This window comes from Sarcophilus harrisii, chromosome 1 (assembly GCF_902635505.1).
Source record: "Sarcophilus harrisii chromosome 1, mSarHar1.11, whole genome shotgun sequence".
NCBI classification, from domain to species: Eukaryota; Metazoa; Chordata; class Mammalia; order Dasyuromorphia; family Dasyuridae; genus Sarcophilus; species Sarcophilus harrisii.
The window spans coordinates 366,385,440-366,407,501 of record NC_045426.1 but is presented as its reverse complement, the minus strand read 5'-3'; the positions used below and the strand labels follow the sequence as shown (position 1 = coordinate 366,407,501).

The 22,062-nt window shown below is 37.3% G+C and overlaps 1 protein-coding gene across 1 annotated transcript in view; it reads right to left on the bottom strand.

Moving 5' to 3' along the window:
* LOXHD1 (lipoxygenase homology domains 1) overlaps positions 1 to 22,062 on the bottom strand; it is a 275,750-nt gene that overhangs the window by 154,003 nt on the left and 99,685 nt on the right. The window contains exons 8-12 of the mRNA XM_031945992.1: positions 11,740 to 11,990; positions 10,148 to 10,283; positions 9,239 to 9,399; positions 5,684 to 5,770; positions 4,835 to 4,970 (exon numbers count right to left, since the gene is read on the bottom strand). Coding sequence (XP_031801852.1) covers positions 4,835 to 4,970; positions 5,684 to 5,770; positions 9,239 to 9,399; positions 10,148 to 10,283; positions 11,740 to 11,990 — 771 coding nt within the window. The remainder of the gene's footprint in view (positions 1 to 4,834; positions 4,971 to 5,683; positions 5,771 to 9,238; positions 9,400 to 10,147; positions 10,284 to 11,739; positions 11,991 to 22,062) is intronic.

Sequence of the window (22,062 nt, the reverse complement as noted above, 5' to 3'; positions counted from 1 at the left end):
CCTGTTTGGCCAGAGCTATATCCTGACCAGTTTACTGCAGAGGGTTAAAGATAATTGTAGTGGTAAGCTTTACCAGGAAAAGATTTTAAACAGATGGGTAAGTATCAGAGCCTTTTATTTGTCCTTTAATTAAAAAAATTACAGTACAGTCTGATTAACAAGAGCCTACAATATCTAATATTCACATCTGATGGTCTTTTGCCTACTTGTCTATGGGGAGTAATAATTTCTGCTGGGCAAGCAGTAAAGAACACTGCTTTCATTTATTTTACTATCTGGGTGGCTCCTGGGGAAAAGGAAGGGTGAAAATAAACTATGAGCTGGTAAATATTTCCTCCATGTTTTAAAGCCTGTGTTAATCAATGTAATTACTCCTGAAACTCCTCCAGTACATACATGTATGTGTACAAGTACACATATATACATCTATACACCTACACATATGTATTATGTACATGTATCTGTATATATGCACAGAAATATATCTATGGTTGTAATTCAAAGGGGCATAGATTTGGAGCTAGGTAGGACCACAACAGCTATTTTATCCAATCCTCTCATTTTAGAGATGGAGAATGAAAAGAGTATGTATTAGGGGAAGGATTTGAATCCAGGCCTTACTGATTGAGAGTTCAATTCTCTGTCACTACACTATGTTGTCTCTGATGCTGTTCTATTCATTCTTCATCTTAACTGGACCAGATCATGACAATTTTAAATCTGCAGAATGCATTGACAATAGAATACTGATTCATTTTACATAATTCCAAGTTTCAAACGTAAGAAATGTTTAATCTGTCTTCTCTTGTGTGTTATATGGGGCATTAGGTGGATAAAGTGATTGCAGCCAAGCTCTGTAAGCTGCCATAAATAACCAGACAAAGAGAGAAGGATAGCTGAGTTCTGGGAACTATGAGTGTATAGTTAAGTATTTCCCTGGCAAAGGAGAAATCCCTCTGTTCCAAACAGGGAAGCCACAGAGGCCAGTTAATCTGGAGTTGCTCCAAAGTAGACAAAGAACTCCCAACAGATACTCATGTACCTCAAAACCCAGCATACCTTGATCATATTATACTCCCTTTCTAGATAAAAGTGTTAATTTCAATCTATTAGGGAATATTCTTCAGATAGAAATGCATCTTTGATTTCAAAAGAGAGATCAATGAAAAATGGAATTTGTTTTAAAGAATTTTAGCCATCTTTGCTGGAATGCAATCTATCTTATAAAATAATGCTTATCTACAAGGTCAATTCTCTTTGCCAATGAAAAATGTTGCAGTCTGGAATTTTTTAATGATCTGTCTCTGTCCACAGGGAATCTATCCTTTGGCCACATCTTTTTCTCCTACCTAGTTTCCTCCTCTTTTATATTACACTCTCTTTTTACTGGATCTTCTCCCATTGTAACATCTTCTACATCTGGAACCTTCTAGTACAGAAGCTTTCCAGTTACTTAATTTATGGGTTCATCCTCGCCTGCAATCTCAGGAGCAGAAAACCAAAGAACCATGCTTATGTAGGCGACTACCCTTCCTTACAAAGTCCCTGCATTGCCATGATTCCTGAAATGCTTTTAGGCACACTATTAAGATGGATCCAGGAATCCTACTGAGAGTTTGCTATAAGAATATATCATACCTGAAGAGAGCCATCTGCACCCAGAGAGAGGACTGTGGGAACTGAGTGTGGATCACAACATAGCATTTTCACTCTTTTTGTTGTTGTTTGCTTGCATTTTATTTTATTTCTCATTTTTTTTCCTTTTTGATCTGATTTTTCTTATGCAGAAAGATACTTGTATAAAGTATACATATATTGGATTTAACATATATTTTAACATGTTTACCATATATTGGATTACATGCCTTCTATGGGAAGGGTAGGGGAAGGGGGGAAATTGGAACACAAGGTTTTGCAAGGGTCAATGTTGAAAAATTATCCATGCATGTGTTTTCAAAATAAAAAGCTTCAATAAAAAAAGAATACATCTCTTGCTTACCATAAAAAAGATATATCACTTATTTTGTATTTAATTTATATTTTAACATATTTAACATGTATTGGTCATCCTGCCATCTAGGGGAGGGGGTGGGGGGAAGGAGGGGAAAAATTGGAATGAAAGGGTTGGTAATTGTCAATGCTGTAAAATTACCCATGCATATAACTTGTAAATAAAAAGCTATAAAAATATAAAAAAAAGAATATATCATACCCTCACCAAACTACCCTGAGCGCCCCACTACTTCCAGAACCTGTGATTGTTGTGCCTCAAGGTTCTCTTGAGACATCTTTAAAGGCATCCCTTCCCCACACTTTACCAGCCTATCCTGCATGGGAGATAGAATCTTAGAGATTATCCAATTTCAGTGTAGGTGACACTAGCAAAGTTGCTCAAGTTTGGCAGACTTAGCAAACACCTCACTAGGGAACCTGGATGCTGTCCTTTCTATCTATGCCTCCTCCTTGGGGTTCCCTTGAGTTTCCCTAGTTAAGTTGTATGGGTTTCCCTTAAATATGACAAATAAAAAAGACCTAATCCATTGACTGGCTTATTTAATTCTTCTGCAAAGCCCCTTGAGCAACAGACCCCAAGAGAGGGGTAGCAGTTATATGAACAATGTATAATATTATTAGTTAATTCAAAAATTCCTTATTTTTGACTTTGAAATACATTATAACATCAATTTTCTCTAGATTCACCGTCTAATTACATTTCATTTAATATAATATGCCAAAATGCTTCAATCCTTCTGGGATTAAAAAGGAGATAGGAAATCAGATTATTATTCATAGATTTAAAGATGGAAAAGTGCTTAGAGGTCATATAGGCCAGCCTGATTATTTTACAGATGGAAACTCAAAGTCACATAGGTGGTAAGTGTCTGAAGTGATGTTCAAACTCAGGTCTTCTCCATTCAAATCAAGTGGTTCTTTCTATATAGCATAAGTAGAGAAATTTCAGGTTGGTAACTAGGCCTTACCCAAGGGAGTATTTTCTTTGATTCTGTTTTTTGTTTTCTTGAGGGGTGAGGGGAAGGGCAGGTCACACTACAGTTATCTTTTCTACATTATGATTTTCCCCACTGCAGTTTCAATATATTGTGGGATGGTATAAGAAATTAAATGGGAATTTGGGAGGAGATTTGCAGAAGCTTCCATGAAATGCAAAGGCCAGTATATGTCACAGAAAGAGTTTAGAAACTCATAATTGCATAATATATATATATATATATATATATACACATATAGTATTGTATAATAATATAGCTTATGACCAAATATTTAACCCAAATTTTACAATAAGGCACTATAAACACACCATAAAAGAAAAAGACAAGATACTCATGCATCTCCTCTGATATAAGGAGAGGACCAAAAAATTTTACATGGATTCTCCAGATCTCTGGGACATTGTACCCCTAATCTCAAAGATGTAAAAGGGATAATTGTGATCCTTATATTACTTCTCTCTCCTCTGTTTGATGAGAAGATCTGAAGGGTAAGGCCTTCTATTTTCTTTCTTCTTTGTTTCTCACAGGTTTTACTCCAGAGTTGACCTTATATATAAATAGGGCAGGTACTAGCCTCTGTGGGTACTGGAGAATTCCCCCAAGTAGGTGTCTCACTATCTCATCACAGCAAATTAAATTTTCACAATGGTAATCATGCCTTTGAATGATGGCAGTAGGAAGAGAGAAATAATCAGGGAGGCCAGACTGACTTCAAAGTTGATCTAAGCCTGCCTTTCCCTGAGAGAAAGAAAGACATGGACATAGTAATAAGGAAGGAAAAGTCTGCAAGGTCCCAGTGATCACTGATAGAGCAGCAATAAGCAGCAGAATTGATAACTGCACAGATAGCCGATTGTGAGTCCTCTTAATAATTAGCCAAGGCCAATGATAATTAGGAAAACGTAAAGGCAAAGGATGATTGCACATGTTATCCATTTAGAGGCAACCCTAGCATATCACAGAGGGGCTCAGATGGTTGTGGATACAATGGAGGAGCATAAGTTTCACTCTTGTGAGGGGGACAGTATTGTGGCAAAGTGGAATAACTGCTGAGCTTAGATTGAGGAAGATCATCTCTGACATAAGTTGAATGACTATGGACAAGTCACTCAATGAGCTGCAGGGGTTTTTTCAATCTATTAAATGTGGGTATTGGACTAGATATCCACTAAATCTCTAAATCTGTGATCCGGTGCCATGACCAGGGGGCGACCTGGACCATTATGGCATCATCCTAAGAGATCTTTTTTGGAACACCAAATAACAGATGAGTGGGAGGATGAACAAGTTTGAGAGAGAGAGAGAAAGAGAGAGAGAATATATAAGGGAGAATTATCATTGGGGGCAGAACTATAAATTTCAGAAGGGTTCATTTTTTAATGTTATGATAAATGAAACTAAATCCTAAAGAAGTAAGATTTTCCAGAAGCCATGTATGTAGTTAATGGAAGAACCAAGGATTTGAATTCAGGTCTTTTGATTCCACTTTTGGAATTTTATTAAAATTTAAGGTACTTTAGACAGCAAAGTACTGTCTAAATGTAGTGTCTTATTCTTATCTTTTAATCTAAGGATGTTCTGAAGAAGCCTAGGTCTGCCCCAAGCCGGATAACATGCTCCTGTAGACTGCTTTGGGTCTCTTGACCCCCAAATATCACCACATTTAGAGATAGGGGCTTGGAAGTACAGAAAGTTCAGCTTTGTACCCTCTAGACTGTACCCTTCAGTGGTTCTCAGTCCTATTCCTTAAAGGAAACCAAGGAACGTTCTGCCCTCCTCTCAGGAAGGCTCATCCTCCCCTAGAAAGTGGGATGGACACTCACTTCCCATTATCCTCCGAACAGTTGGACCTTCTGCAGTAAGCTCCCTCACTGTCTCATAGTCATCCTCATTGACATCCAGCCAGCGGTTACAGTTGAAGTTATACTTGTCCTTTGTTAGGGTATTCATCAGTGTCATCTGGAAATACACCACAAATTAGGTGATCTCATATCCAATCTGCCCCAGCAACCCCACTCTGCTGTCCTAACTAAGCTAATTCTGCTCTTACAAATGTTCTTACAGATAATACAGATATCTGTATTCTTAAACTATGGGTCATGACTCCATATAGAGTCTTAGTAACTGATATGGAGGTCATGAAATTATGATTTATTATCAGTAAATGTTTGATTTATATTACCTGTTTTATATACCTATATTTCTGGAGTGACATAAAAACTTCTTGGCGAAAAGGGCTTGTAAGTGGAAAAAGTGTAAGAAGCTCTGATCTAAGGAAATTATGGGGATGGGGGTGAAAGAGAGTGGTGATTATTCTATCCCGTTCCTCTCAGAAGCCTGTAGTTCTCTAGAGATAAGGATGGAGCACCTCAGAGAAGTCATTGCTCCCTTTTATCTGTATTACCTCAGAGAAGTCATTGCTCCCTTCTCTCTGGATTACCTCAGAGAAGTCATTGCTCCCTTCTCTCGGTGAATCCAATACCTCCTATCCTGATTCAGGCTGACCTCAATGACCATCTACCTCTCCTTCCCACTATTGGAATTACAGGTGAGTATCTGGTACACCTTTATAGCAGGGTCCTCAAAAGGAAGCCAATCTGGATCCCTGTTTTTCCTTGACTCATTCCCTACCCATTATTATAGGGATCAAAAGACAATATTCCCTTTCTCACCTTTACTAGGTGCCATCCAGAACCAGGAATCTTGCTATCATGCCAGACTCTGATCTTATAAAATCTTCCAAGATCTGGGATGTCAAGCTGTATGAAAAAGAGCAAGGTCCCTTGAGAGAATAAAACAATGACAAAAGCCCTGAAGCTGATGGAAAGAAGCTCTCTATCCCTTTTCTCTTCTGATACTGTCACTACTTTGAGGTCCTCATCCCCTTACTCCTATACTATTGCAAGTTTCTCTCAAGTAACTATCTCAAGTTTCTCTCCCACCCCAGTCCACTTTCCATTCAACTGCTAGAGGGATTTTTTCTAAAACTGAAATCCAATCATGTTACAATTCTACTAAATAAACTAAAGTGGCTCCCTAGCACCTCTAGGACCAAATACAAAATTCTCTGTTTTGCATTCAAAGCCCTTCACCACCAGCACTACTCCTACCTTTTCACTTTTCTTCCACCTTCCTCCTTAATCCATACTCTTTGATCTAGTGAAACTGGCCTCTTAGCTTCCACTCCCTTTCTACTTAGGGTATTTTATTTGCCTGTCTTCAATTCTGAAATGTTCTCCCTCCTCATTGTCGCTTTCAGGCTTCCATGACTTCCTTTGAGGCCCAGATAAATTAGACCCTCTCCAGGAAGCTTTTCCCAATCCATCTGAATCCTAGTGCCTTCCTTCTCTTAATTATTTCTTATTTCTCCTTTGTATAAATTGCTTGTATTTAGTTGCTTGCATGTTGTATTCCCCATTAGACAGTGAACTCCTTTTTTCCTCAGCAGAGTATCTAGCACATAGTAGGTGCTTAATAGCATTGATTAACTCACCCATTATCAACAGGCCATGTACTTTAAGTCCACTCAATTCATTGAATGCTCAATAGCCTTCCTCAATAGGAAGGTTGGAGACATCGAATAACATAATGGATAGAGAGTTGGCCTGGAAGGTAGGAAGATCTGATTGACCCAGAACTGGAGGTAAGATCCTGGACATGACATTTAACTTCTCAATAACTCAACCTTCTTTCCCTCCAAGCTGTACTTTGGAAATCTCCAGATTTTACCATTATTCCTCCTCATGAAGGTACCTTCTCTCTCCCTAACCCTGCTTTTCAACTCTCTACGGTTGTCCTCATTAGAATATAAATTTTCATGTTAGGAACCATCTTTTTGTTTGTTTGTTTGCATCTTCTACAGTAAGTTCAATGCCTGGCACATAGTAACTGCTTAATAAATGCTTGTTGCCTCTGGTTGTTAGGCAACTCTCTATAAGACTATAAATATTGCAAAGAAGATGCATTGATTATATTGGTAGAGGATGTTTCTTACTAGTTTATTAACTTGGATGTCCTTGAGTCAGAATTCTAGAACACAAGAAGAATTAGAACATTTTTTGATAGGAAAGTATCTTCAGATCTTAATTCCAACTACTTTATTCATTAATTAATTTAGCCAATGTTTGTTCTGTGCTTGCTACATTGAGAGCATTGTGATGGACATGGGAGGAGATTTTAAAAATTAAATAAAACACAATCTCTGCCCTCATGGACTTTGGGGATAGGACAGATGCACAAATTAAGTGTATGGGAGAGGTGTGAATTAAGTGCACTATGCAATTCAAGGGAGGAAATATTATTACTCACTTGGAGCATCAGGAAAAGTGTCATATAGAAGATACATTTCAACCAGGCTCCAATTGAGGCTCAGAGATGAAGCAACTTGACCATCTAGGGGAATAGAGGGCTTTTGAGGGCCTTATTTTAATGATAAGCTAGAAATGCTCTGTGATGAATTGTCAAAGGCACAATCTAAGTATGGCTAATTTCTAATGGCACTGTCCTAATAGTGTTTACCTATGAGGAAATTTGCCAGATCACTCACTGGCTTATAGACAAATATTTCTAAGCATCATTGCCGGTTGGAACCAGCCTCTTTAGCTTGATTTGATGCCTCATTTGAATCATTTTATCTAATCGTTTAAGTAGGTCTTCAAACTAGGAAATCCCTTGTTAGCCTCCTCTAAATTAAGAACAAATAATTCTAGTAAAAAAAATTTTTTTTAAATTCTAGAGTTTAATTTAAATCCTTCTTGCTTAAAAAACTCCAAATGAGGATTATATCAATATCAGACAGGATTCCCATCCTGCATACATGGAAATACTAATATTCATCATCCTGGAAGACCAAGGATGTCATCAACATTTCTGAATGTTGATCTAGATCAGTGGTATCATACTCAAATAGAAATAAAGTTATTATACTTTACAGAAGTCAGTTGCACTTTGACTTAAGAAACCACAAACTAGCAACATCTATGTTTCATTATATTTTAATTTATTTTGTCAAATGTTTCCCAATTATAATTTAATCTGTTGTACATCTCCCAGGATGGTTTCATATGATGGATATGTTTGCTCTGGACCATTTCATTGTGATGCTATAATTCCCTGAACTAATTACCTTTTTTGCCTTAAGTTAGGTCAATTTAATTCAGATAGAAACCCTAGGGGGTATTTAAATTCTGTCCCCATTCTATTCAGTGAACTGTACATAAGTAATATCATTCCTTATTGGGGTCTATAGTTTATCTCCTATCCTATCACCTTACTGCCTCTAGGATAACTTTCAAAGCCCCTCAGATTGGCATTTAAATTCTACCCCAGTCAGGCTCCAAAACACCTTTTCAGACTTACTTTACTTTAGCTTCCTTTATGCATTCTACATTCTGCATTCTAGTCAGCTGTTCCCAGAATTCAGTCCTCATCTCCTACCCCTGTAAGTCTAGGCAATATCCTATACATGAAACGTATTCACTCCACACCTCTTCTTAGAATCCTTACCTTCTTTCTAAGTTCAATGCAGACATCACTTCCTGGGAAGTTTTTCCTGATTCTACTAGATTTTAATGTTTTTTTTCTCCTCAAATTATGTTATATCTGTTTATCTATAGGTTGAATCTCCCAGTAAAATAACTTTTTCCTTGAGGGAAGGGAATACATTTTAAGAATTATTTTAATTGCATTCTTAGTGCCTTACATGTTTGATGAATTGAAATGAAAATTAAAATAAAAAAGAAAGACTATATATATATATATATATATATATATATATATATATCAATCCTCTTCAATAATTCAGGCCTGTTCCAATGATCTTGTGATGATGAGAGCTATCTACATCCAGAGAGAGGACTGTGGAAACTGAGGATGGATTACAAAATAGCATTTCACTCTTTTTGCTGTGGTTTGCTTGAATTTTATTTTCTTTCTCATTTTTTGGTCTGATTTTTCTTATGCAGCAATTATATAAATATGTATGCCTATTTTGGATTTCACATGTATTTTTACCATGTTTAACATATATTGGATTACATACCACCTAGGGGAAGGGATGGGGAGAAGGGTGGGGAATTGGAACACAAGGTTTTTCAAGGGTCAATGATGGAAAAAATTATCCTTGCATATGTTTTGAAAATAAAAAACTTCAACAAAAAATAAAAAAAATCCTCTTCAATATTCATTGAAATACCTGTTCCCTCTTTCCCCACATCCATTGCTCCTACCCTGAATTTGTCAAGCTTGCCAGGTTTAAAGCCCTGTGGCCCTGGGTTCAGACGAATTTGATCTGTTCGTCCCTTCTGTCCATAAAGCTGAATAAAAACAGGAACATTACAGGCAGCTTTCTTCAGGTCATTTGTCCAGACCCAGAGGGACCAGGCATATTCTTAAAACAAAACAAAACCATAACAAAAACAAATCAATTTTTTGTAATGTTTGTATTTTTTGTACAAAATTTTATAATTTTTTGTAATGAAATATATATGTATACATGTACATATACATACACATATACACACATTTATATGTATATATTTAAACTAAATTATTACAGATAGAAAAAAGAAGAAAAGATTCTACTACTTGAGATCAAGGGACAAGATATATAGTGAAACTACTGCTATAACAATAAAAACAAAAACTCAGCTATACTAAAATCCAAACAATAAGACAGATAAATTAGGGAGTAATGACTTGTTTACAAAAGAATTCTTTGATTTTATAATAGGATTCATATCAAAGTTTCTTCAAATAACCAGAGTTCTACTAGAGTATTTAAAATAGTGCTTGACTTATAAAAATGTAATTTATCAACATTGCTTTGAACAACTCAATTGCCTTCAAGGATATTACAAGTAAATGATCTGTTAATTTTTGGAAAATGGAAATATTTGCAGCAGAGCTAGATGAATTGTGGATTTCTTGTTGGTCTTTGTTCTGAAGAGCTGGGGCTCCAACCCAGGAAGTAAAAAAATCCTAGCCAGTTCACTGGGAAATTTTCACTGTCCCACACCCACTACACATCCATATCTACTCTGTTCTCTAATGGAAAAGATTAGAATAAATAGTAGCTTTGGTCCCTGAAAATTCTGTCTGCTATCCTGGAATTTCTCCAGCCGGACTTCGGCACCTACTCTTGAGCCTCTTCTTCCGCAGGGACACCACTTCATAGAGCTGCCGCTCAATCAGCCCATCACCTTCCTTTTCATCCAGCCAGTTTTTGCAAGGGAAAGTCTGTTGTATGCCAGTGAATGGGCACAAAATCACCACCTGAGGAAATATACCAAGATTAATTTCCAACATTTCTTCAAAAGACATCCTGCTTCTAGCAGGTGACAGGGACAGAGAAAGGGGAAGCAGAGGAAAAGGAGAAGGGGGAGGGAGAGAGAGACAGACAGACAGACAAAGAGAGACAAAGAGACAGAGACAAAAAGGAAAGAGAGAGAGAGAGAGACAAAGACCAGAGACAGAGAGAAACAGACAGACAGACACAGAGACAGAGACAGAGAGACAGAGAGAGATAGAAGGAAGGAGGGAAGAAGGGAGAGAGGGAGAGAAAGAAAAAAGAGAAGAGGGAAGCAAAGAGAGAGAAAAAAAAGAAGAAGGGGAGAGAGATAAAGAGAAGCAGAAAAAGAGAAGGGTAGAAGTGAAAGGGAGAGGAAAAAAAGGAGAGAAAGAAGAAGAAAAGGGAGAGAAGGACAGAAAAAGAGGGAAAAAATAAAGAGGAACACACTAGATTTTAAGCCAGAAGATTTCAGTTTAAATTCCAACTGTGCCACTAATTTCCTTTCTCTAAGCCTCAATTTATTCACCTGTCAAATGAGGACATTAGACTAGAAGGCATAGTGGGAAGTTTGGATGAGAATCAAGCAGACCAAAATCCTAGCTGTGTGAGCCCAGGTAAATCATTTCATTTCAGTTTTCACATCTTTAAAATAAATAGATTTACTCAGTGGTCTATAAGGTATTTTCCAGATCTAAATCTATGATCCCATTCTTTAGCTCAATCCTCTTTCGAGATGTTACAATTTGTGATTATGAGCCATTTCCTTTCAGGGACTATTGTCTCAAATTTTCTTCCCACTTATTCAATGAATGAGATCTTCTCTTCTCCCCCTTTTACCCATATAAAATATCCTTGCATTTTTCAGAGCCCTTGACCATCTTTTCTCAAAAGTTTCTTTAAATACTGTTTTGTTGTTGTTCTTGTTTCCTGTTTTCTTTCAACAGAAAGACAACTAACCAGAACACTTAATTGAGAAGACTTTTTTTAGGAGGCCAATCATGGTAAAAACAAGCTAAATCAGGAATCTAATCTTAAACTTAGCTTTTTTAACAAATGGAAAAGGAGAAGGTACTAGGTACATGGGAAGAACAATCGTGAGAGGAAGGGAGGGATGGCATGGTGAGATAGAGGATCACTGTCTCCTATGGTGCTCAGGAAAGAACTGAATACAGAGTATATATTAAATAAATACTTGTTGAATGATTAATAGATTTTATATTCTCTACCAGGCACTAGACAGTCAGAAAGTATTCTCTGGGAACTCAGGAAATCTACAACTATATTACAGTCTATGTACAAGTTCCTCAAAGGATTTTCAGTCTAACAGGCTATGTGATGGGTATGCATGTAGCCAATATATGACAATGAAGGAAAGGGACTCCTGTAGTGATGACAGTGTGGGAGGGATGAGGGTAAGCTCCCCGAAGCTGGCATCCTCACCTTCTCACAGTACCAGCCCCTGTTGACGCCTACATTGCCATGTCCAATGGAAACTCGACTTAAGGGGCTGAGCAAGACAGCGAGTTCAATGTTGAAGATGTCTGTCCGATTTCTGTCAAATACTCCTCCTTCCAGAAAGATCTTCCCACTGTTCTTATTTCCTCTGGCTCCATACATGACAAGGAAAATCTTGGACTTGGTCCCAGCCCCCCGGACATCCCCTGTTACGACTGTAACGATGTAAGAGATAGCTAGTGGTATGCAAACAAAACCAACAAGAGTAGGGAAGTTAATGAATGCTGGATTAGAATATATCGATAGGAACACATCCTACCTCCCAGGTGTCCTTCATGACTCCAGCTGCCCATTGTGTTCCTCTTTACCACATTCCCTACCTCTCTTTCTTCTATCTTAGTCTCCTTCTTCGTTTTGTGTCCTCATATCTTCTCATTGGCCACATCTTCACCCCAGCATCACATCAGTCTCAGGGATAACTTTTTTAAAAACACATTGGTTTTTCATCCTCAGAACTCACTTATGACAGGTTACCTTTCTTTGTCTCTCCATCTTCAAGTTCTATAATTGTTTTCTTTGTCTGATTTGCCACCCAATCAACAGCATCTCCCTGCCAGTAACATCAAAAATTGGAAACCATTCTGATCTACCCAAATGAGAATTTGTCTCCTCCCTAAAAAATTCCTGGCTCTTACCTGCCTGAACCAGATGTCTGGTGTGAAGGCAGATAGAAGGCACAACGGAAAACTGTCAAATCTCTAAATGCAAAGTTCAGTGGCATTCTGTCCAATTGACCATCTACAGGCCTTTTCCTCCTCCTGACTTAGCCTGACCATTATTTCATCCCAAGTTCTGATGCCTTACCTAATTGGGTCTATGTTCCTGGTGCCTCTAAACCCAATTCATCCCCTGAGTGCATCAAAACCCTTTGTAATTAAGGTCTATTGCTTTATGCCATATAAGCCTATCTGATTCTTTTAGGAAAGATTCCTTTGCATACCAAAGCTGCTGAAATGATCTGGGATATTTCCCTCCTCCCATAGCAACCTCTTCTGTTACCTTCATGGCTTCTCAACATCCTTTATTTCTTCCATCCAAACCATCCTCATACTGCTCTCAGATAACTGCTCCTTCTACAGAGATCTATATGTTCAAAATCCTTTGATAGTTCTTTATTTCCCTCCCAAAAAAGTTCAAACTCCTAACCTTATTATTCAAGGCCCTCGTAATCTGATCTACCCTTCTTTTCTACTTTTATTTCCTATTACTCACCCCTCCAACCAAACAGAAACATCCATTGCCTCCATGCATACCCAGGACTTTCCTGCCTCAATGCTTCTGTTCACATGGTTCCTTATTCCTGAAATCCCTTCTTTTCTGCCTCTACCTGTTGAATTCCTATTCAGTCATTAAGGTTCAATGCCAACATCACCTCCTCCATGAAGCTCTCCTTTCCTGATCTCTTCCCACTGGCAATAATTTTTCACCTCAGACCTCACAAATCATTTTGCTCATCACTTCTTCATCACTTCATTATCAATCACTTCTCTAATAAAAATGATCATCTAAAATATTTTTATCACGTGAAAGGTAGTATAGAGAATAGAAAGTCAACCTTAGTGCGAGGAAGAAATGGAATCAAGTCTCACATCCAGTTATTTACAAGTTTCCTCCATTAGACTGTGAGTTCCTTTGGAGGAGAGGGCGTTTTTAACCTTTCTTAGTGTTCTTAATATTTAATGCAGTGCCTGAAATAGGTTGTTATTCAGTTATTTCTGTCATATCTGACTTCTCATGACCCCATTGGGAGTTTTCTTGGCAAAGATATTAAAGTGGTTTGCCATTTTCTTCTCCAGTTCATTTTACAGATGAGGAAACTGAGGCAAACAGGGTTAAGTGATTTCCCCAGGGTCACACAGCTAGGATGTATTTGAGGCTGGATTTGAAATCAACTCTTCCTGATTTTAAGCCCAGTCAGTACTCTATACACTGTGCCACCTGGCTACCCAAATACATCCAAGTGCCTGGAATATAGTAAGCCCTTAACATTATTTTTAATTTGGTTTGATTGATCTGGCACATACTGGTAATGTGACCCTGAACAGTGCTCTAGGCAACTGTCTAAGACTATATGTCACAGAGAAAATGCCATCCTCTATTGAAAGAGTTTCCTCACCAGAGGAGTAAAATCAGTTGTCTAGTCCATACTGCTCTTTGAATCTTGAATGTATCATATCCTTCTATTAAACTTTGAGTTCCAGAAGGACAGAATTGATATATCTTTCTCATATACTTTTGCCTAATCCAACATCTAGACTAGTGGTCTATACACAGTAATCACTTAATAAATGTTGTGATTTAAATTGATGAGAGAAATGATTATTAGTAATCCACGATTTGAGGAGATTCAGATTTTTCCTTTTCTCTCTCCTCATTTCAAGACCTCTATCTTGAAGGTTGCTCTAATCTTCTCCTCTCTCTGATCTCACCAAACCTTATATCTCAGGAGGACTCTCTAGTCTAATATGAATCCCATTCAATCAAGCATAGGTGGAAATGATCCTTTTGTCTAAAATGCCCAGGCTGGGGATGGTCTGGATATAAAGATTGTCTATACTAGGGGGACATATGTCACTCTCAGCCTCTCATTGTAATATTCATTTTCTCATTAATTGTTAACCAATCAGAATTGATTGAACATCTGCTTTCCAAGGTAATATATATATAAAGAGCCCAATGCCATTAGGCATCTTTGGTCTAACAGAGACAGCCAAATGACCAACCTTTTACTAATAAACATGCTGGCCTCATTAATAAAATGATTAAATTACCCAGAAATCACTCCTCTCAAACTTTTTTTTTTAAAAATTGAATAGATTTGCCTCCTCCTTCCCCATTGGATCTCTGTCATCTTCCCATATACCTCTACCTCTTTATATTTCATTTCTCTATACTAAAGGACTAAGGGGAAGAATACAGTAGGAAACATAGGTGATTTCAAAATAAAAGATAATACTAAGCTATGGGGATTCATAGTGCATGCAGGACATCATCTCTGCCTTCAGTTTTTATATGCTTAGGATGCAAAAAAGGGCTACCATTAAAAAAAAAAACCTGAGAAGTAAAATATGACTTTTGTGCCCCAGGTTTCATCCTTCACCCCAGAAGGATGAAAATGAGTTGGTTCATGTATCATGGAAAAGTGGGCAGTTTGGGTAGGCCATTGGCCCAGCCAATTACAGTCATTATAATTTCATATTCAAGGGCACTAGATTTCTATTCAAAGCTTCAATTCAAACTAATACCTTGGAAATATGTTTATGCAATGTGATCAAGATCATGGGATTGTTGATTAAGAGCCAGAAAAGACCTTAGAGGTCACCCAATTCAACCTGACTGTTTTACAGATAAAGAAAATAAGGCTCAGAGAGGTTAATTGATTTGCCTAAAATCACACAAGTTCTAAGAGGCTCAGCCAGGATTGGAACCCAGGATTGATTCCAGAACCAGGTCTCTTTCTACTGCACCATAGTGATTCCCATAACAGTGTGATTTCCTCCACAAAAGACATCTTTTATGGTCAGACAACTCTCATTCACATGTTGAAATGGCTTGAATTCCCAAGGCAGTTTCTCAGCTGGCCACCTCTTCTTCATCAGTCTTCAAATTGTGGATTGAATCACACAATTTGATCAACCTAAAGAAGCAGATCAGGGAGTTCTCACATCAAAGCTCCCAGTGGAGATGGCACAATATAATCTGGGATCTGTATTGACAGATGGCTCAGGGTATTAGCATTCCATATTGCTCTCCAAGGCATGTTGGCAGGCATGGAATAATAACTGGCATTCACACAGCACTCTAAGGTTTAGATAGAAAGCCTTTTACCTACATTATCTCATTTGAGGCTCACAGCAATCCTTTGAGGGAAGCAGTACAAAGCTTGCTCACTTCATTGTACAGATGAAGAAACTGAGATTCAGAGAAGTTAATCAATTTAGTAATTGATTACTAGCCCCAATGCTAGTAAGTAGAAGACATCAGGTTTGAAGGCAGGAGCTCCAGTTCTAAGTCTAGATTCTTTCCACTTTGCCATGAGAGCTCCTAAGGCAGAAGCTCTGAGTAAAATACTTCAGGATTATAAATGTGGTAATGTGTTTGAGGATATGGATATGGCCTCATAAAAAAGTGCCCACAAGAGATTTGTGATCTATAAAAACAAAACCTCCAAAGTCATAAAGATAGCTGAAGGGACTTCCTTGTAATTTTGCTGTTAGAGAGAGCTTCATTACTGCTTTAGCTGGTGTTTCTTTCAGTAGACTCAATTCCATTCGGTTCAATTCAACAAACATTTATAAAGAGCCCACTATGTGTAAGTTATTGGATCATCACTCTAGAGCAATGGAACCTGAGTATTTTTTAAATGTATATTATAATAACTCTTTTAATATGTTTTCTTTGTAAGCCTATATATTTTATTTTGTGTACTTTAAAATGTCATTCTGAAAAGGAGTCCCAAGGCTTAATCAGACTGCCAAAGGGATCCAGGACATACAAAAATGTTAAGAACTTCTACTTTAAAGGTTATCTAGCCCAGGGTTTCTTAAACGTCCTCTTCTTACGACCTCTTTTAACTCAAGAAATTTTTACATGATTCCAGGTATATAGATGTATATGTATATGTATGTATATACATACAAACATATATGTATATATAAAATCAAAATTTATTGATAATCATAATTTCACAATCTCAACATTCAGCTATAAGACCCCTTTTGGGCATCATAAATCACAGTTTAAGAAACTGAGGTCTAATCCAACCCCCTTATTTTGATAAGGAAACAAGGGCCCAAAGAAATGAAATGTTTTTGCCCAAGGTCAGTCCAGCGGTATATGGGAGAGCCAGGATTTGGAGACAAGTTTTCTAATCTCTAAGTTCACTGCGCTTTCTCTGCTCCATGGTAAAGACAAGAGTGTCTTTGAGAGATAAGTGGTCAGTGACTTCAAGGCAATCTGGCTATCCTATGCCATAAGATGAATCAGAGGCAAGTAAGGAACAGCTGTGTTCATTGCATGGCAAAAGTTCAGCTGTCAATAATTGCTTGAACATTCCAAGGAGTCACCTTCTGTTGGTGGGGTTTCCTCAATCCTCAAAAAAATTTCTTTTGTTTCTTACCCTATCCCATCTGTCTTTCCCTTTTCAATCATTTCCCAACTCTTTCATCATTTGGCCTTCCAAACTTCTTGAAAAAGTTGTCTATATCTGAAGAACATCCTTTCTTAAGAAATAATAGGCTGCCTTAAGAAATGTCACATTTTTGTAGAAGGAAAGCATGATAGAACTTTCTGAGTCACAAAGCAGTGAATGAAAATCCATTCTTTTGTTGCTACATTATGGGATTACATAACCTGCAAGGAACTTAAAGATAGCAGGACAGGTTCACAGCAGCAGCAGCAGTGACACAGAAACCCTACAATATTGTGATTCAAGCCCCAATATTACATGTTTTTGCATGTGGATACTTGATACTTTGAGACCAGGGAGAACTTCCCAAAGACTTTCCATATGTTTATACTCTCTTGATATCACAATTAGGATATCATCAAAATATGGTTCCATCTCTGGAATCCAAGAAAGAAGAATCTACTAAAAAAATTACAAGAACAAGGGAAATTGCAAGTGGAAGATGCTCATCAAAGAATGATGCCTTGATGAGGACTGATTGCTTGTTTAGGAATCAGAAATAGTATCATCTATGATTTTTCATTGATAATTTTTAGACAAGGTCAAGTTTTACAAAAGCCTTTCTTCCCCTAGCAAAAAAAAGAGTATATAACTGACTGGCTTTAGGTCTTTGATCTCATGCTTTTTATTCCCAAGGAACTTAAAATAAATAGAAGATGCCACAGAGGCTTCTATTCTAGCATAGTTGATGCAGCTCACTGATACATGTAACTAGTTATTGAAGGGCATTTTGTTCATTGGAAATTCACAATTTTCTTCATTTCTTTCCTCCCAGCAACAGCAGATACATTTTTCGTTATTTTTAAATGGATTGGTACAATAGCAAAATCCAGATTCAAGGACCCTGCCTCTCCCCTGTAAGCTCCAAGAAAATGTGCTGAACAAGCTATTTAGTCAGGCTGTTGGAATGGTACAATGCCTAGGATACTGGTTCCTAGATTTATATACTAGCTCATTTACGAGAGGTTTTTGTGCCCCTCCTTAGCAGGGATAAGTAGAAACTGATTTCAGAACGAGGTGTATGGAACATTTCACAGCACAGATTATAGCAGCATTAACTGGGCAATCATTGTGATCTTGAAGCATGCACACTGGATTACACAGCCTTAACATGAGACAATATTACAAGGGAAAAGATACCACAGAAGCTATCTTTATTAATTATCATTACATTGCAACTGAGAGCCTACTTCCATTTTATAGGCTTCTGTAAACATGCCTGCAAAAAATGCAGTTTTCTGAGGTATATTTCTATTGACTCTGAAAATAACACAAATACCTAAGAAATAAGAAAAAATCACCTGATGCCAGGGATATGAAGTACTACAGCATTCCCTGGACTTCCTTCTGAAGAAAAGTACATTTCCCAATTGGGTTCTAAGCTCTGCATCAGTAATGTCAAACTCAAATAGAAAAGGCAGAAGGGGACAGCCATACTATCCATATATAGAAATCCCTGTGGACTGTCTATTGACAGTTTTTAAATGTAATATTATCTATATTTTATTGTATTTTTATTTATTGATTTTGTTAAAGATTTCCCAATTATATTTTTATTAATACCTTCTGATTGGAAGGAGAAAACTATGAATTCCAAAAAGATGAAATTTTAGGACAGATTATCTTTTTATTTCCTATCTGACTGAACTCCTTTTGGACATTTTTGATTTTTTCAGTTTTCTTTTTGTGAATTGTCTTCCCCCAGTAGACCATAAACTCCTTGAGGGCAAGGACTGTATTTCTTTTTTTTTTGTATTTTTATCCCTAGAGCTTACTATGGTATCTGATGTATAATAGGTGCTTAATAAATGCTTATTAGCTGATACAAGATCTTCATTAATATCATGATCAAAAAATATATTCCCATGGTGATCAGTCTTTTCCAAACTTAAGCTGATTCTTGAAACATAGACCCATAGTTTATGTTGTCTATAAAGATAACAGAGTGGCCAGGGTCTTCACAAAACTAGAATCATCTTTAAGTCACAATGAGGGATCAAAGTAAGATTTATTTATCATAAAATATCAAATTTGGTTCAGTCAATCTACCTCATGAATTCTATATACAAGATGCAGCTGCAATTATATCATAATCCCCCAAAATTGCACTATGGAAGCAAATGGTTTAGTTTTACAATAAAAGCATTTTTTCTAGGCTATTTCTATGTTTTAAATTCCCATGTATAAACTAAAGCTATATACAAATACTTGCCACAACACTTAAGAGTACTGTTTATTCACAATTCCACACAGACTTTATACTGTTAGCATTTAAAATCATGAAATCAAACTAATTTCACTCAACACAAATTTATAGCACAAGTTTGTTGTGCCACAGTTCCCCTTTATTGTCCTGACTCAGTTTCTCTAATTGTTCTGCCTCAGTTTCTCTAAATTGTTCTGCCTCAGTTTCCCTAATTGGTCCTGCCTCAGTTTCCTTAATTGTTCTGCTTCAATCCTCTTAGTTGCAAACCCCATCTCCAGTTCATTAAAACTGATATAACTCAGGGCTACTTACTCGAAGGTTATAAATTGTCAGGGTATAAACTCAAGATAAGGGAGAGTCCAGACTTCCTGGCTCTAAGCTGGACACCTCCTTAACTCCCAGTTTGTTAGAATTTATGGTCCTATCCCCTATCCTGTCATTGTTCTTCTTGATCCCATCTTATCAAACTGTCCCGACCCTGTCAGAAATGGATTGATAATCTGTTCCCGCTCTCAGTGCTCTGACTCCGCCCCTGCCTCGGTCTACCCTCTGGGAGCTTGGAACCATGTATGTATACATACTTCATGGGAAGCACACATTAGCTGCTGGATGCTTTGGACATCAGCCCTGGGGGCAACATGCCCCCAGCACAATCTCTCCCTTTCAAATAAATTATTAAAATTCTCTAATCTCTATCTTGCCTCAGTTTCTCCAGTTTTACAGTTTACATACCTTCATTGCTATCTGACAATCTTTCTACTCCTTGTCTCATTCTCTCTCTTCTAAGAGAGAGGGAAGCTGATGGCTTTGTGCAACTCTGATTCACTTAAATCCAATTCATGTCTGACTCAAGACATTACTCTGTGACATCATTGGTCATCTTTGAAAACAAAAGACAAAACAGCAACAATAATAAAAGCTAGAATTTATGTAGTGCATTAAGATTTGTAAAGCACTTTACAAATATTTCAATTTTAATCCTTTTTCATTTTCTTCATAATCCTATAAAGTGAGTTTCCTTTAGGACTTTGTCCCTTGGCCATCATCTCAACTTATTTCTTGGCAATTTTGTCTATCCCCTTGGCTTTAACTATCATCTCCACAGCTAATTCCCAGAGCTTTATATCTAACCCTGATCTTTTTGCTGGTCCCAGCCCCATACTTTCCACTACCTAAAAGATATCTAAAAATCCCATTGGCATCTCTAAAATTGCAAAACTGAGCTTTTATATATATATTTACCTCAGCCTATTCCTTTTTTTGATTTTACTATTTCTGTAAATGACATCATTGTTACCCCATTCTCAAAATATTGGTGTTTGATTTTTCTTCCTCCCTCAATTCTCAAATAGTTACCAAGTCATATCAATTCATTCTTCACAATATGGTTCACAACTGTTCTCCCCTTTCTCTTCCCCTAGCTATCATCCTACTATGATGTTTTGTTACCACTTGTCTCAACTTTTACTCCAGCCTTCTGATAGCTTTTCCCAATGCAACTCTTTTTTCTCAAATCTATCCTCACATCACTCCTACACTAATTATCTTTATTTTTTAATTGTTATATTACAGTTCTGCTCAAAATCTCAGTAATTATGTTATCTGTCATAGAAATTTCAAATTACTTTGCCAGGGATCGAAAGCTCTCTATAAAAGTATAAATAAGTATTCACTTTCCTAGTTTTGCCCCTTACTACTTTATGCTCTATGGGCCAATCAAAGTGAATTACTACCCATCCTTTAAATACAATCTATACTTTCCCATCTCTTTGCCTTTATTTATGCCATTCCCTATTCTTGGATTACTTTCACTTCTCCTTCCTCTTCTGAATTCCTACCCATTCCTAAAAACTAACTCAAGAGCTGCCTCTTCCATGAAGCCTTCCCTGGTGCTCCACTAAGAAATGATTCCCTCCACTCCCCAACATGATCTTGCATCTTTTCTAATATATTTATGCAGCCTTATACATATTATAGTTATTTCTTTATCTACCATGCCCTTCACCTAGACTGAAGCTCCATGAAAGTAAAAGTGATGTCTTATCTAGCCTTTAAAAAAAAGTGCCTAAAACAGTGCTTTACATAGAATGTAGAATGCTAGGCATTTTTAACTATCTGCTAAATTGAATGAAGATAATAGCATCCTTGTTTCCAGAATGAGCACTGAGTCAGAGAACAATAACAACCAACAAGCATTTCTTCAAGGTGACTTTAGTTTCTGCTAAAATCAGGTAGAACTATAACATATAAGCATGGAAATTCAAAAAGTCCAAAACATTAAGGATTAAATGTAATACCTCACTTATACCAGTCTTTGGTATACTGACAGAACAGAGGATGTTGTAGGGTGAGCCCTAGAATGAATAGTATAACTAAAATAGACTGTCTTGAGTTCAGTTGACCCCAGAATTATAAAGTTCCCTGTCGCTCCATTTACCAGAATCTAAGGATTGGCAATTAGCTCAGGGAGAGCACCCAGACTATGGGTGTCCCCTTTTTAATCTTTAGAAAGGAAAAGAAAATTGATAACTTCACTGGGAAGCTGGTACTAGTGCTCTAATTAGGAGATTAAGGGGTCAGGAGAGACCTTCTCTGATGAAAGAGAAATAGAAAAGGTAAAGCCTGGCAGTTAGTGTTTTTCAGTGTCCAGATCCTGCTGGAGGAGAAAGACAAGGAGCTGGGCTGAGCAGGCTGCAAGCCAAATCCGCAGAATGTAAAACCTGCAATGCAATTTAATCGAACTGCCGTCCTTAAGGGAATATACATTTTGATTGGCAGGGGAGAGGTGATTTTAGAGCTGAGAGGTAGGGAAGGTCTGAGGGGAATGTTGCAGTGTGGAGTTTGGGATAAGCAG